The following is a 17,851-nucleotide window of genomic DNA, read 5'->3' as shown; positions in this document are numbered from 1 at the left end:
TTAGATAATGGCAAAGAATTTTTAAAACTTCAGGAAAGATATGAGTCCTTAGATTTAGGAACCACAGTATATCCCAAGCAGGACTGGGATAAAGAAGTCCGTACTTTCACAACACGAAAATCAAAGAAAAATCTTAAGAATAACCAGAGAAAACTAAAAAAAAAAAAAAAAAAAAAAAAGACAATAAGCTCAGAGCAGACTTTTTTTTTCTTTTTTTTTTGGCCATGTGGCAGGCAGGATCTTAGTTCCCCAACCAGGGATCGAACCCATGGCCCCGGCAGTGGAAGCGTGGAGTCTCAGCACTGGACTGCCAGGGAATTCTCACAGAGCAGACTTTTTCAACAGGAACAAAGGAAATCAGAACAGAATAGGAAAAAATAAATAAACAAATATTAGGATGCTAGGATAAATAGCTGTCAATCTTGAACTGATATCTAGAGTGAGAGTGATATACAAACTAAAACAGGGACTCACCTGGTGGCACAGTGGTTAAGAATCCGCCTGCCAATGCAGGGGACATAGGTTCAAGCCCTGGTCGGGGAAGATCCCACATGCCGCAGAGCAACTAAGCCAGTGCGTCACAAATACGGAGCCCGCGCTCTATGACCTGCGAGCCACAACTACTGAGCCGGTGTGCCACAACTACTGAAGCCCACGCACCTAGAGCCTGTGCTCCAGAACAAGAGAAGCCACTGCAATGAGAAGGCCGCATACCACAACGAAGAGTAGCCCCCGCTTGCCGCAGCTAGAGAAAGCCCGCGCGCAGCAACAAAGACCTAATGCAGCCAATAAACAAATAAATAAATAAATAAAACAAAAACAACTTTCCAAAGAAATTTCTAAAGCATATACTCTGGAAGAAGCAAAGTAATTTCTAAAAGGAATATGGAATAGTAAGCAAAGACACAGGTAAGCACATAGGTAAACTTAAATAATGATTGTATAAAATAATAATAATGCTAATTTTAGGGGTAAAAAATAAACAAGATAAAACTAAAACATAATATGAAGGGGGTATAACTAGATCAAAGTGTTTATTTAAGGTTCCTGGATTGTTCAGGAAGCAGTGAAGATACTGTATATTTTAAGATTTTAGGTTATATGGGCATGATTTATTTTTAACAGCAACCATTAAAAGAATAGTCATATATGAACCTTCAAACCTTAATGACAACCCAAATATCATTTTTTAAAAACCTTCAGTAAGTTCTAAAAATAAAGCAACAGGAGGATGTGTGTGTATATGTTTGGGGTGGAGGTGGGGAGGATATGAAAAGGATAGAGGGGAAAAAAGGCGTAAAATAATATGGTAAAAATAATTCCAAATATATCAGTAATCACAATATACATGAACGAATAAAGCTTGTCAAAAAAAAAGACAGTGAGTGTTAGATTGGATTTAAAAGCAACCATAACAACAAAGTCTATGTATGAGACATCTAAAATATAAAAACTGTAAGGTTAAAAGTAAAAGGATGAGTGTGATATGGTGATGGTTGCACATTATATACTAAAAACCACTGAACTGTACACTTAACCAAAACATAAAACAGAAGCAATATTGTAACAAATTCAATAAAGACTTTTAAAAAATGGCCCACATCAGGAACTTCCCTGGTAGTGCAGTGGATAAGACTCCAGGCTCCCAATGCAGGGGGCCTGGGTTCAATCCTTGGTCAGGGAACTAGATGCCACACGCATGCCACAACTAAGAGCTTGCCTGCCGCAACTAAGAAGCCCGCGTGACGCAACTAAGACCTGGAGCAGCCAAAATAAAAAAAATTTATTAAAAAGTAAATATTTTTCGGGACTTCCCTGGTGGCTCAGTGGTTAAGAATCTGCCTGCCAATGCAGGGGACACGGGTTCGAGCCCTGGTCCGGGAAGATCCCACATGCCGCAGAGCAACTAAGCCCGTGCGCCACGACTGCTGAGCCTATGCCCTAGAGCCCGCGAGCCACAACTACTGAGCCCGTGAGCCACAACTACTGAAGCCCGTGCACCTAGAGCCCGTGCTCTGCAACAAGAGAAGCCACTGCAATGAGAAGCCCACACACTGCAACGAAGAGTAGCCACTGCTGACTGCAACTAGAGAAAGCCCGTGCGCAGCAACTAAGACCCAACGCAGCCAAAAATTAATTAATTAATTACTTTAAAAAATAAAGTATGTTGCTATTTAAAAATAAATATTTAAAAAATATTCTTGTTTTAAAAAAAATAAACAAAATAATAAAAAAGCTTCATCTATGGGACACATATCTATCCCGCAACAATTACACAATATATACCCTAGAAAGTGAAGGCTAACAGTTTTGAAATAAACTCCAGCTACTTAAAAGAGTGAAGTACAAAAAAAAAGAGACAAAAAGGGAATTTATCTTGTTTTATACACCTTAGAAAAATGCAACCTAATGGAAACACAGGCAGCAAGATACTGGAATCTAGATATTCTACCACTTTTCCACTCCTTCACCAATTCCTCATTTTTAAGGAAAATGACCACTTAAAAATGAGGCTGGGTAGATGCATGAAAAAGAGGGATAGATTAAAATGACTGGCAAGATAGCATTTACATTTATTATCTCTTTTCCTTTTAAACATCAGTATTTAGGTCAGAATACATTTGGTAGAGAAAGTAAAGAATGAGATAACTAGCCTAGTTTCTTAAATTATGGCTAAGAGACACGTGTACCTGTACCTTCAGGGAATGGCCATCAAGAAGGAATAACGAACAAAGCACCAATTAATAGACATGTATTCTAAGGGGGAAATTAAGAGGTGCAGCTGAAGATTTATATACAAAAATATTCATTGCAAGAATATTTTTAACAGCAAAACACTGGAAACAACCCATATACCCAATAAGAGGAGAATGATTTTATTTTATTAATTAATTAATTTATTTATTCATTTATTTATTTATTTTTGGCTGCTTTGGGTCTTCGTTGCTGCGTGCGGGCTTTCTCTAGTTGCGGCGAGCGGGGGCTACTCTTCATTGCAGTGTGCGGGTTTCTCATTGCGGTGGTTTCTCTTGTTGCGGAGCACAGGCTCTAGGTGCGCAGGCTTCAGTAGTTGTGGTACGTGGGCTCTAGAGCACAGGCTCCGCAGTTGTGGCGCATGGGCTTAGTTGCTCCGCAGCATATGGGACTTTCCAGGACCAGGGCTCAAACCCGTGTCCCCTGCATTGGTAGGCGGATTCTAACCACTGCACCATCAGGGAAGTCCCGAGGAGAATGATTTTAAAAAATGATGGTTTATAAAGACTAGAAATATATATAGTAAGATGTTTATGGTTAGTTGGATTTTTCATGTTTTCTAATTTGTCTATTAGTTTAATAATAAGCAAAATAGGCTGCTTTGTTTAATAATAATGATAACAGTTCCCACTCATTAAATGGTCTATGTACTAGACACTGTATTATTAGATATTTTACATACAGTTTGTTAATCTCCACTACTAGAAGGCAGCTATCATTAGCCTCATTTTATATAAAGTAACACAGTCTTTAGGCTTCTATTTTCACTAGTTACCTGCTTCCCAGTATGAGCTATGAATTAATTCTTTTATAAAACAAGCAGGTCTCTATTAGATAACATAGGCTCTTGTCTCTTGGTTTGATGTCTGGGTTTAGGAAGTTATTCAGAACTGCATGGAGTCACATTCAAAGATATGGAATGAAAAGAGCTTAAATAAGGGTCACTTTCTGCAGAAAGGAGACTTGTTTATTGGTGGTAGATTCTTAGACAAAACTGGATTTTCTTTTCTTCCCATGCAAATTTCACATACAAGAACAAAAATAAGTACCACATATCTTTCACTTTTCTATAACACTTTCCTTTTCATAAAATTCATATGCTGATTCATTTGATCCTCACAACACCAAGCTGCGCAAGATGGGAATTAATATCTTCATTTTAGAGATAAAGGACACCGAGAAGTTAAAATGTCTTAAGATCATCTTGCTAATAAGTAGTGGGTAAAAGCCAAACCCACATCTCTGGATCTTGTCCTCTATTATACTTGTCAACTGGGAAGACTTTCACATGACCCTAGCACTTGCTGGGGAAATACTTGTTTTCTTCTATAAAAGGGCAGCTTTTATATACAGCTTTTATATATTAAAATTTTTCCTTTTACTTAAACTGCTTTTGAGACAGGTTGTTCCAATGATCGAATTTGTCTTCTGAAGGATAAAACTGCAGAGAGTAAGTTTCCTAGACATCTTTTAAAATGTGAATAGCCAGTATGGAGATATTCATCAAAATGTTAATAGTAGTTATCTCTAAGAGGAGGGATTTCAGATAACTTTAGTTTTCTTCTTTAAACGTCTGTTCAAAATGAAACACTTCATCCTTTCTACGTGATCCAGACTTAAAACCATTTTTGCATCCCCCACTGTGTTGTACATAGTAGGTGTTCAGTAGCAGGTGCTGAATAAACCACTATTTCCTAAACTTCTGCCACACCTGTGTATTCTCTGTGTGATTATTTAATATCTTAAAAAAAATCAATTCACTTTTTAAAACTTAGCCTTATCCTAAATGACAATTTTCATGAAATCATAAGCCAGTTTTATCTTTTTCCTAATATACATTAATACACATATAGCCATTCAAATTTTAAATATTGATATACTACCTAAAATCACCTTACCTGTGGTACATGCACTGGCATTCTACGTCAATCTTTGACTTTCTCCTTTACTCCCCATAATAGCAATCACCCAAGTACTTTAAATCCATCTTTCATTATGACTCCACACTTATTCTCACCTCTCACTCTAGTGTAGGCCCTTATTTCATGCTTATCTTGCTTATCTTGATGCAATAGGCCCCTAGAAGTCCCCCTTGCCTCTAATCTTTGCTCTATCATATATGTTGCCACCAAATTTTAAACTTCCTAAAACAAGCTTTGGCCTCTACCCAAATCAATCTAAACTTTCCAGGCCACTGAAAACAACCACTCAATGTCTTCAGGAAGAAGTACTTTACAAACTGGTCCTGGCCTACCTTTCTATCCCCTTCTACAAGAATCCATTTATTCATTAGTCTCAGAATAGCCATTGTGTAGTTGTCTTTATAGCTTTATTCATTCCATATCTTCAACCTGAAAAGCTCCATCCCCAAGTCAAAATTTTGCCTAGTTCAAATATCCTCTCTTTTAAGAAACCTGTCTGACCATTAGCATCTGCATTAATTTCTTAATTTCTAAAAGCCACACTATTTCAGCCACTCATTTACCACCCTCTGCCTTAAACTATGGGCTATTTGTATACATATCTACTCTCCTCTACTACAGGTTCTCTAGGGTAGGACTATGTAACTTATACATAGATGCTAAAATATTTGCAGCTACTCTTCAAGAAGCCAACAAAATAACCCAAACTCCATTCAACAGGGTTCAAAAGACTAATCTTTTCTAAGATTTAAGCCAAAGAATACTGTTCTCACAGATACTAAAGGTCAGTCAGTTATTTCATTACTGAAATCAGCAGACCACTATCTAACACCCAGGTTTGGCTATAAAGTAATCCACCCTGTATGTGGATACCTCTTCAGCAGGTTGACTTGCTGAACTTGCATGATTCCCCACTGTTGTCACCTGGTTACTCTTTTTGGACTTCAGTTTTCCTGTCTATAAGATGACCTTAAGAGCTCTTCCTAGCTTAAAGTCCTATGACTCTTGGTCAGACCAAAACGACTTTTATTCCAATATCCGGACAGGATAAACCCACTTGTTTCCCCCCCCCCCTTTTTTTTTTGGCCCCGCCACGTGGCATGTGAGGTCTTAGCTCCCCAACCAGGGATTGAACCCGTGCCCTCTGCATTTGGAGTGCAGAGTCTTAACCACTGGACCACTAGGGAAACCTGATAAACCCACTTAAAAATAAATATAATTGGGGCTTCCCTGGTGGTGCAGTGGTTGAGAATCTGCCTGCCAATGCAGGGGACACGGGTTCGAGCCCTGGTCTGGGAAGATCCCACATGCCGTGGAGCAACTAGGCCCGTGAGCCACAATTACTGAGCCTGCGCATCTGGAGCCTGTGCTCCGCAACAAGAGAGGCCGCGATAGTGAGAGGCCCGCGCACCGCGATGAAGAGTGGCACCCGCTTGCCGCAACTGGAGAAAGCCCTCGCACAGAAACGAAGACCCAACACAGCCAAAAATAAATAAATAAAATAAAGAATTATTAAAAAAAAAAAAAAGAAAAAAAAAATAAATATAATCAAAGGAGTTAACCTTCACCCAATGCTGTTTAACCCCTTCACAGAATTTTGTTCCATCTACATATTTAAAACAGGCTAGGCACTCTATTAGACCATCTCTTTAGAGTCAAAACAGATGCTCAGTGATAATAGTTATTTTCTGGTACTTAAAGTACATAGAGTACAAGGTTATTCACATATATTATTTAATTTAATCTTAACTACCCTAAAAGGTAGGCATCTTTATCCCAGTGTTTTTCAACTAGGAGTGATCTTGCCCCCTCCCTCCAGCACCCCCCAACCCCAGGGACATCTGGCAATGTCTAGTGACATTTTTCATTGTCACAATTGTTGGGAAAGGAGGGACTGGTACTGGCATCTAAAGGGAGAGGCCAGAGATGCTGCTAAACATGATGCACAAGATAGCCTCCCATGATGAAAAATTGTCCAGTCCAAGATGTCAATAGTGCCAAGATGAGAAAACCCTGATGGCACTGTCTTTCAGTTAAGAAATCAAAGATTTAGAGAGCTTAAGTTACTTGCCCAGAGTTACACAGATCCCAAATCATCTCTGAATGACACCAAAGCCAATGGCACATTCTGTCACACACACAACTACTGGAGACTGTTTCTGATGAAATATGTACTGTTTTCTTATCAGTGTTTCCCCTCCCCATTTAGTCTTGGTATACTTTAGATTTTGCTAATCAGCATTAGCTGACCTCATCCAGGAGAAGATTCAGAAAAAGCTTTCTCAGACTAAAAGGTCAGATTTAACAAACGTCTTATCTTGTGCTCTCACTGCATCCAGTATTTATAGCTTCACTGCATCAATTACCATATTGTACTGTGCTTGTATGACTTTCTCCCCTTTAGACTATAAACTCCTTAAGAGCAAGGTTTGCCTCTTTACTTTTGTATTCCTAGTGCCAAGGAAAGTATCTCAGCACAGAGTTTACATTTCATAAATATTTGTTAAACAAACAAAAGAAAACTGACCAAGTTACATAGTATACCCAAGAATGCACAGCTACTAAATGACAGAACCAGGATTCAAATTCAAGTCTCTCCATTGCCAAAGCCTATAGTTACTATATCTCAATTAAGCTAAAAATGAGATGTTTATCGCCTTTTTATCTTGCCTGTGGGAATTCTTCAATCATAAACATGTCAGGAATTATATATAAAGTCCCTGTTTTAAAGACAGCTTATAATCATAAGAATTTTCCTACCTTATACTTGTGTACATTCTGTGAAAGCTTGCAAGGTAGTTAGCGTGTAACGATAGTGATAATCTCTCCCAAATACCACAGTTATAAAGGTGCCACTGTGTTTTTATTTGATAGTCTCCCTGAATCAACACTCACTACATAGAAATTAATGTCATTTTGAGTTGTCACAGGAACTGTTCATAAAAACTAAGCCAGGGTCTCTTAGGAAGAGAAGAACTCACTTTAACTTTAGCTTTTATTTCTTCACTGTCCCCTTCTCCATCATTGCGGGGTTCCATGCCAGACTCCTCCTGGTTGTCTTTGTTTAGTACAGAATACTCTTCTAGTAGAGTGTCAAACAAAACTATTCGCTTGTTCTTGAAGAAGCCATAAAAATAAGCATTGCTGTGGGAAGAGCGTTTAGATCCTAAGGAAAAGACAGTTCAAAGCATGGAAAATAATTAAAAAGTATGGGGTTTTTTGGAGAGACGCCTAGAAACTGAATTACTGGAAAGGACGTTAACATTTTCAAATTGTTTAACACCTGAAGAGTATTATATCAACATAAATCACCACCAGCAGTGGAAAGTGTCTGTTTCTTTGCAGTCTTGACAACAAATATTTATGCTCATTGCAGCTTTATAGCAATAAGTAAATAAATAAAGCCTAAATATCCAACAGTCATGGAATGATTAAATTATGGTAAAGCTATGAAATGGAATTTTAAGCAGCCAGAAAAAAAGTATACTTTTGAAATATTTTAACAAGATAGGAAAAAGCTCACCAACATAACTGAAAAGGATGTAAAATTTCATGTATATAAAATTCCATTATTATCATGAAAAAATGTACATGTAAATAGAAAAGCAGAAACACAAGCCTATTAAGAAATATATTAAAATATTGAAGTGTTTATCACTGGCTTCTAGAAATATGGATTTTTGTTCCCTCCCTTATACTTTTCTCTGTTCCAAGGCTTTTAAAGTCAGTATACTTATTTAATCAGAAAAAATTAAAACTATCTTAAAAAGACTGAAAAAAAAAACCCTAAATTTTTAACAGTGGCTAACGGTAGCTGAACTATGGTTGATTTTTATCTTCTTCTTTATATTTTTCTTTATTTTCTATACTTTATTTTCTTTATATTTTATGTTCTAGTATGTGCAGTGAATTTAGTGGTTAAGAATGACTTTAGGTTCAAATCTTGGCTCTGCCATGTATTAGTTGTGTAAATGTAAGAAACTTTCTTAATTTCTTTAAGCTTTATTTTCCCGTTTATGATATGAGGCCAGGACTTTTTGGTTTGGTCGCCTGGAAGTTAAGAGCCAAACATGTGGTCCAATTTTATCAATAATATAGGACCTTAGGATCCGGAAAGCTGGTTATCTGGATCTTATACTTCTATCTCATTTCTATCTTCTCTGATTCTAATTTTTAAATTAATTTAAAAATATTTCTTAGAAGCTACCTGAAGTTATCTATGGAAGTAGGCAGATAAATAAAACAAAATGAATGTCTTAGTATCTCCCACTGGTCTAAGTATCTCAAAGTGTGGCCCAAAGAATGCCTACACCAAAATCACCTACGGGTACTTGTTAGACGTAAATACTAGAAACACCCAATATCTGGGAATGGAGCCGAGGAATCTTTTAACAAACTCTCCAGGGAATTCTTATACACACTAAAGTTTTAAGAGTCCCTGCACTAGACCATAAGCTTTTTGCATCACTATGCCTTGCATGTAGTTATTTATTCAATAATGCTTGTTTACTGAATGGATTTATCGTACCACTTGAGGTATGAAGTAATGTATTTGGGAACTCTGAAAACCAAAACGTTCTATGAAATTGTAAGGCATGGCCAGCTGTCTCTTCATCTTTCGTTTATGATGTCTTATCTTAATCAGCTTCTTGGCAGCATTTGACACCATTGACCACTCCCTCCTTGAAACACTTTCTTCTCCTATCTCAAGAGAAACACCATCTTCTCCTGGTTTTCTTCCTACCTCAATGGTCTCTCCTCTTCAGCCTCCTTTGCTGGCTCTTCCTCCTCTGCTGACTCTGACTTGAGCCCCCTTCTCTTCTCTAAGTGCCCTCATCCAAGGAGGTATCTACATGCCAGATACAGATATTTCCATATCACTATTTCTAGCCCTGACCTCTCTCTAGGACTCTGGATTTATATATCCAGCTGCTTATTTGACAGGCCTACATCTCCACATGGATGGCTAAAGTGCCTATCTGTTGTTTATATTCTCAAGTATAGGTTTTTCCCTGACCAGTATTAGAATTCCCTTGCAGAGTTTAGGGAATTTCGCATCATGCAAGTCTTGTGAGAGACTGCTTCTCATTTGAGAAATCTAAAAAGCTAGATATCTGCTTCCCCAAGCACTCCTGGCAGCTAGCCCAGTGCTCTCGCTCAGTCAATCAGATGCACCCACTGGGGACTCTGAAACAGTTAGCTAATTACATAAAGAAGCAGGGCAGTGAGGAATGAATTCTGCAGGTGCTAGTGGAAGGGATGTTAGGGATACACACTGCTGACTCCAACATCAGGAGCCACTAGCAGTGTCCTCCCCAGACTGGTTCTGCAGGATGATTCTGAGTTCCTAGTCTCCCGATGGAGAGCCCACTTCCCAAGTTTGGTAAACTTAACTTTCCTGGTGACTTTGTGAGTTATCAAATATTGTTTCAATAAGGAATTCTCTGGTTAAATCAGCCATAGTTGGTTTCTATGGCTGGCGTGCAACTAACTACTGCTTGTAGAACTCTAGTACAATGTTCAATAGGTACGTAACACACCCATCAGAACTTAAACCCTCACAGACTTGCTCTTCTCCCAGGTTTTCCCCATCTCAGTAACCTACCATTTATCCAACTGCTTAGTCCAAAAATCTAGGTGGTTATCTTTGATGTCTCTTTCTCTCTTATTCCTTTACATGTCATCTACTGGCAAATTCCATCAACTCTACCTCTAAAACACATCCCCAGTATATCCACTTCTCTCCATCAATTACTACTATTCTAGTCTAAGCCACATTATCTCCTCCTGAACAGCACTGGCCTCCTAACTGCTCTCCCTGCTTCTACTCTTGCCTCCCCTACCGTCTATTCTCTATAAAGCAACCTAAAATAGGTAAAGAGTACAAACTAGGCCATGTCACTTTCCTTCCTAAAACCTTCAATAGCTTTAACCCTAGACTTAAAATAAAATCCAAGCTCCTTACTCTGATTTACAAAGGCCTATGTGGTCTGACTCTCGCCTATGTCTCAGATTTCATGTCATAACACTTTCCTGCCATGTGGTAGCCACACTGGACTTTTTTCTGTTTCTTGAAGATACAAAGCTCTGGAGGGTCTCTCCATTGATCTTGGCATGGATGGCTCCTTCCTTCAGATCTCAGCTTAAATTCATTTGCTCAGAGATGTCTTGTCTGATGACCTAATCAAAAGTATCTACTCAGCCATTCTTTATCACTTCCCATCAGTTTAATTCTCTGTGCAGTACTTGCTATCTGACATTTTCTGAGAGCAAGACTCTTGGTTTTTCACTCGGTTTTTCCTTTCAATTTACAAATCCATCATGTGTGTTGTTATTGTTATTAACAACATTCATTCACTCAGAATATTTTTGACAACATTATTAACAACAACAGAAGCATGCATTACAGATGAGTAACTTCTGTTTAGCAGAGGTAAGTTGCCCAAAGTCACACGGGGAATCTGTGCTAGAACTAGAATTTAAACGCAAGCCTATTGGCTCCACAGCCTGACCTCTGAAATGCTACCCTCCACCTACTCAAATCTTGATTTTCCACAAAGTCCCAGCTCATGTTATAACCCTCCATAAAGCCTTCCCTGACTATTTCAGCTAAAATCATATAGCACTGATGGTATATATCACATATCTTGTCAACTACCTCTATTGTCATAGCATTAGCGTTCATGTTATCTGATTATAAGTGATCGGCAACTTAGGTTGCCCCTTCAGTAAAAGCGCCTCAGAGATTGTTCTACTCTACTGATCATTGTGCTACTAGTTTAATATTATTAAAAGACTAGTAATCTCAGAGGCCAAAGCAGTAGTTATGAATTGGCTTCTTCTTCTACCATTTCCCCATAGACATGTTCTAATTGTGCCTTTAGTTGGCCACCAAATGCCTGAGATTTCTATACTCTTCTCGTTGCTGTTAATTCATTCTTTCCAGTTGTGACCATCTCTGTCCTCCCGGACCCTGCAATTACTTCTCAGTTTCTACTCCTTCATCCGCCATAGCTACTTCTCAATGGTGATTTTTACTTTAGAGGAGGAAAGGGCAAACTATGGCTTGCAGGTCAAATCAAACCTGCCGCTTATTTTTATAAATAAAGTTTTATTAGAAAACAGCCATGCTTGTTTCTTTATGTATTACTATGGCTGCTTTTGTACTATCATGGCAGAGTTGAATAGTTGCAACAGAGACCACGTGACCTGCAAAGCCTAAAATAATTACTGTCTAGCCCTTTACAGAAAGCATTTGCCAGACCATAGTTCAGAGAAAGCAAAACTGAAACCCAGAGATGCAAAGTGACTTGTCCAAGATCCCACAGCTGGTAAGTGGCAGAGGCAGAACTACACTCATTCATTTACATGGATTTTAATTTACAGATTCTGAAAGTCATGGTACCACACAGTTTTTCTTTGCATCTCTGTAGGTTTCCTTGAGACTTTAGTAGTCTTACACAAGCTAACAGATAGACAGCTTAATTTTCAAAAGCAATCATCAGAAAAACAGAGTATAACTAATCTAAAGTACCAAGTGGTACCAACCTTGGGTAATCTGCAGGTGAAATCAGAGTCCTGCAGAACACTGGAAGTTTTCTTGGTGGAGACAAAGCCAATAACATTGGTTTTGTTTTTGAGCCCCCAAACCAAGTGCCAAATGGAATCTAACTAAGCAAGAGTCCAACTCAATTACATATAGGAGCCAGGCAGGTAATAGAAGTGAATAAATCAGTCTAATATCATGACATAGCAGGGAGTGATAAAGGCCGTGGTGCAGAATTAAAAACAATAAAGCCAACCAAACATAGCTGCAGGCAAGAGCAAGACTTGGCATCAGGCCACCAGTTTCTATCCCTGGACTATGTCATCAATTCTTATAAATCTTCAAAAGCCAAAATGTAAATCCTAATCTTTAAATAACAAAAACAAACAAACAAAAAACCCCCCAAACCAACTGATTTGTTCTTTTATTAAAGTTTTAAGAATAAACTAATCAAATAAAACAAATCACTCAAATAAAATCTTCTTACCCCAGGGAGCCTTACCTTCCACAACATACACCTTAGTCAAAGGGAAGTCAATACTCTTTGCCATGACTTCAATTTCTTGTTTAAGCTTTCCCTCAGGAAGAGGTGTGAATTTGTCAAATAAAGGGGCAATGTAATCAGCATAGATGGTGACAAGCACCTGAAACGCAAATATGAGAACAACCTATGAATATGTCCTTAAAGAGAAACTACTCACTATACAGATTCAATATTAAAACTATGTGATCCCAGCCCTGAGAACAGGGACCTTATCTTATTTGCTCTGGTATTCCCGAAATAGTACCAGTACAGCATTCAATATCTGTTTGATGAATTAAATCAAAATGAATAGTCTCTATATGGTAATAACTGAAAAGCCAAATGGTCCATTCAAAACTATCTTGGGGATTTCTGACACTTCATAAGCCCATCATAACTTGGAATTCTGTCTTTCAAGGTAATCATAATAGACTTGAAGTGTTTGCTAAAAAAAGAACTACTAGAGCTTGACTGTGTGCTATTATTTGGTGTGCCTGCTAACATTACTGACCTGCAGTTCATAACTATACACACTGGTTGAAACAGCACTTCCTTAAGCATTTTGGGAGCATTTCCTCTGCTCTCTCTCCTGTCACTTCAATTTGCCATACAACTTATATTTGTAAGTCCAACTAGCACCCATTTTCCAGTCATGATCCCACCAGCAGGAGGTGAAGCAATGAGCATCATGGTAATTCAGACTAAAAGAAACCTCATCATCAGTGCAGCTGAAGAGCTGATAGGAAGTATTTTCTGGGGGCTGTTAACAGACCATTTTGATCGTGTTGTAGTGTTTGTGCTGTAAAGCAGTTTGGAATATGGGAAAGAGAAGAGGAAAAGAAGACGTGAAGAAGGGACAATGGGGAAGCGGAGAGAGGAAAAAGGAGGGAGAAGGAAGAGAGGGAAGAAGGGGGGGCTGTGGGGGGAAAAGGGAAGAGGCAGGGGGAGGGGGAGGGGGAGGAGGAGGGGGCAAGGGACAGAGAAGAAGGGGTAGAGGGCAAAGGGGAGAGGAGGAAGGGGGAGGAAGGGAAAGGTAGGGGAAGGAGGGCAGGAGAAAGCAGATACGTTTATGCTTTCTTTTTCTTATCCCGCTTACATCTATTCTCTCTCCAAAATATCCATGGTTTTTAGACACTGGAGCTCAGTCAAGAGTCATCAAATTGTCAAACTTAGTCATCATTCTGGTGGCAACTCACAAACGCACAGCCCCAAACTGCTTGACAACCGGATCATTAAAGGTAACTAACAACTAGCTTCTAGAATCTATAAGAGCCAGTATAAGGAGAAGAAAATCTATGGTCAGAGTCAACTCTCCCATTTCTATAGCTAAAAGCAGAAAACAGAAGAGGAATTTATATGAGCACCTATATATATTTCTTCTGCTTCTTAAGAACCATTTAGATGCTAATGAAGATTAAATGATAGTTATCTCACCAAGGAACATTTTGTAAAAGAAAATCGAAACAAAGATTTCACTTACCAGAGACACAACTAGTGTGAACAGCCAGGCATAAATAAAAAAATAGTCTCCCCCAATTTTAATAATGTAAAGTAGAAGTGAAGACACAGGTAATAAAATGCACTGAGTCACAATAAATTTCTTGATTGCATCTTTCATGAAGAACCCCAAAGTCTGAAAAAATAAAAGGTCATCATGAGAAACTAAGAAACTGCTTTTAAAATAACAAATAAGTGAATAGAAAGGATACATTATTAAAGCAATTTTAAAAATTAAAAGGCAGTGAGCCTATATGACAACAGGTAGCCTAAGACAATAAGTCAATGTCTTGCATTTTATAGTTTAAAATAAACTCATTTATATGTTATTAGCTGAAAAACACTAGACATTAGTGCATTAGACATTAGACTTTAAAGGAGTTTATGGCAAGACTTTAAACTATGATCTTTACCGTATCTGCAGTTCCTTTTTCCTCGATTAATTCATGCTCTAAAATAGCAAATTATGTTTTAATTATTCCCAGCAGAGGACAAAAGCACAAAAGAGAACATGTGCATTCTCTATTTTACCTGCTGATTGAAACCATGTTTTTCTTCGATCACAAAAGTATTATAAAGACTCCATGGCAAACCAGTCAATGCACTGAAAAGTGTAGCCAACAGCAGAAACACCAAGGACTGAGTGATCTAAACACAAGAAAAAAAGAGGCAGTTTTTTAATATTAATTCGTTCTTCAAATGAATTATTAGGGAACAAATCAACGAGTATTTGCTGAGTATTTACTATAACTCAAGCAATGTGCTTGATTCTACGGGTCATACAAGGCCTGAAACATCACCACTACCCTCAGAGTTTATTTGCAAGATAGGGAGGCAAAAAAACACTTCTTCTTTTATTACACGGCACCATATGAAAGTTAACTGAAGTCATAGAGACAAAATGGTTAAAAGAACTTAAATTGAGCCACACATGCTGGTGAATTCAAGAAAGGCTTACAACGCTGATGAGAAATGGAATGCTACTCTGAAGAAAGAGATAAATTAGAGGGACAGAAGAGGCAAGGAGGAATTCCACACAATTTGCGAAAGCAAGGAGAAAGAAAAGAGCACCTTAAAAGTGAAAGATGACAAGATGATGGGCCTAGTTGGGACCAGGCAGAGAAACATAATAGAGCATCAGGAAAGCTGGGCCAGGGCAGGTGGGGCAGAGTGTGCTAAAGTTTTACCAGAGCCAAAATTCAAGAGAGAAAATAACCCTCTAGAACTCCTTTAATTGCCTTAACAACAGGTCCTTAGGAGATCAAAAGCCAAGAACTGCCTCATTTTTCTTTACAAATATCTTTTCCTATGACAGTGGAGGATGAGGGCTAATTGGTATGAAGGAACTTGTGGGGAGGGGAAGGCAATGAAGCAAACAAAACCCTCGCTCTCCCTCCCACCACGCCATCACTCTCCCTCTTACTCCCCAGAGTAAAACTGAATTCTTTTAAGTGTGAGTACACCAGCAAAGCATATTTGACTTCGTAGTAAAGACGCAGCCACTACGTTTCTAAACATAGGAAGAGGGAGAAGGGAAGAGGAAGAAAGGAGATTTGTCTGGCTACAACATGCAGGGTGGTTTATGCCAGCATTTGTCCCCAAATGGGAAATGAGAAATTTTTTAAAAGTAGATTCCAGGGGCTTCCCTGTTGGCGCAGTGGTTGAGAATCTGCCTGCTAATGCAGGGGACACGGGTTCGAGCCCTGGTCTGGGAGGATCCCACATGCCGCGGAGCAACTAGGCCAGTGAGCCACAACTACTGAGCCTGCCGTCTGGAGCCTGTGCTCCGCAACAGGAGAGGCTGCGATAGTGAGAGGCCCGCGCACCGCGATGAAGAGTGGCCCCCGCTTGCCACAACTAGAGAAAGCCCTCGCACAGAAACGAAGACCCAACACAGCCAAAAAAATAAATAAATAAAACAAATAATAAAATAAAAAATAAAAAAGTAACATAGGCAAGGAGAGAGCCCGTGAGAAGGGCTAAAAGCCTCCTTAAAAAAAAAAAAAAAAAGTAGATTCCAGGACCTTCCTCAAAACTACTGAATCGGAATCCCATCTTCAAAAAATACAACCATATTGTATAGATTGTTTGAATACCTGCTTCACTCATTTAACATATCACGAACATCTTTCTATATCAATAAATATAGATCTATTTCTTCATTGCTAATGGCTCCATTACATATATTTCCATTATAGCATTCATTCCAATGCTACAATGAACCCCTTTCATTCATTCCCCATAAATTCGTAAAAGTGAAATGTCTGGTGTCAAACTTTTAAAAGATTTTTGATACACACTGCCAAGGTGTCCTCTAGAAAAACTATACTAGTTTTCAGTCTGACAGCAGCATGAGACTAGTTCCCTATCCCTCAACAATTCTGTCCTATGATTCTTTTAACTGTTTTTTCCCCAATATGATATGATAGGCCAAAACAAAGAAAGAAGCACAACTCCTAGATTCTTCATTGTTGTATTAAAACACAGTTCTTTGATTGTCAGTATGGATTTATATTTTTCATGTATTTTATAATTATACAAATTTCTGCCTTTGCCCATTTTTCTGTTGAGGTACTCAATTTTTTCTAAAGTGTTCTTTCGGGACTTCCCTGGTGGCATAATGGTTAAGAATCCGCCTGCCAATGCAGGGGACACGGGGTCGAGCCCTGGTCCGGGAAGATCCCACATGCCATGGAGCAACTAAGCCCGTGCGCCACAACTACTGAGCCTGCGCTCTAAAGGCCGCGAGCCACAACTACTGAAGCCTGCGTGCCTAGAGCCCGTGCTCCACAGCAAAAGAAGCCGCCACAATGAGAAGCCCGTGCACTGCAATGAAGAGTAGCCCCCGCTCACCGCAACTAGAGAAAGCCCGTGCGCAGCAACGAAGACCCAACGCAGCCTAATTAATTAATTAATTAATTAATTTAAAACTCTAGATCATATTAAAATTTATAGTTTCTTCAGACTCACAGACTTAGAGAACGAACTTATGGTTACCAGGGGGAATGAAGGGGGGAAGGGATAGTCAGGGAGTTTGGGATTGACATGTACACACTGCTATATTTAAAATGGATAACCAGGACCTACTGTACAGCACAGGGAACTCTGCTCAATGTTATGTGGCAGCCTGGATGGGAGCGGAATTTAGGGGAGAATGGATACATGCATATGTATGGCTGAGTCCCTTTTCTGTGCACCTGAAACTATCCCAACATTGTTAATTGGCTATACTCCAATATCAAATAAAAAGTAAAAAAAAAATTTATAGTTTTTTTTTGTTTAAGTATTGTCAGTGTATCTTTGTTTATATTTAAATACTCAATTCATCTAAGTCTTTCTTTTTCTTGGAGGATATAAAATTGGAATTTATTTTTTTCTCAGTTGTCCTAAGAAAATTTATAATCTATATATTCCTCACCAATCTGAAATGCCACCTTTATCATATACCAAGATTACATATACTTAGTTAGGCCTGTTTCTGGTACCAATACACTATTTAAGATTTATGATACATTTTAATATCTAAAAGTTACCACTCATTATTTTACTTATTCAGAATCTTTCTGGCTATTCCTCTGTCTTTAGTCGTTCAGATTAACTATAAAATGT

At 38.6% G+C, this 17,851-nt stretch overlaps 1 protein-coding gene and 1 non-coding gene across 2 annotated transcripts in view; both read right to left on the bottom strand.

Moving 5' to 3' along the window:
* Positions 1–17,851, bottom strand: part of ZMPSTE24 (zinc metallopeptidase STE24) — a 49,833-nt gene that overhangs the window by 13,755 nt on the left and 18,227 nt on the right. Inside the window, exons 4-7 of the mRNA XM_068539607.1 lie at positions 14,774–14,890; positions 14,226–14,378; positions 12,725–12,866; positions 7,658–7,842 (exon numbers count right to left, since the gene is read on the bottom strand). Coding sequence (XP_068395708.1) covers positions 7,658–7,842; positions 12,725–12,866; positions 14,226–14,378; positions 14,774–14,890 — 597 coding nt within the window. The remainder of the gene's footprint in view (positions 1–7,657; positions 7,843–12,724; positions 12,867–14,225; positions 14,379–14,773; positions 14,891–17,851) is intronic.
* TRNAW-CCA (transfer RNA tryptophan (anticodon CCA)) lies at positions 5,791–5,863 on the bottom strand. Its single transcript has one exon. It is a non-coding gene; the product is annotated as a tRNA-Trp (tRNA).

Source organism: Eschrichtius robustus, chromosome 3, assembly GCF_028021215.1.
Source record: "Eschrichtius robustus isolate mEscRob2 chromosome 3, mEscRob2.pri, whole genome shotgun sequence".
NCBI classification, from domain to species: domain Eukaryota; kingdom Metazoa; phylum Chordata; class Mammalia; order Artiodactyla; family Eschrichtiidae; genus Eschrichtius; species Eschrichtius robustus.
Note: the sequence above shows the minus strand (reverse complement) of the source record. Positions and strands in the feature narration are given on the sequence as shown.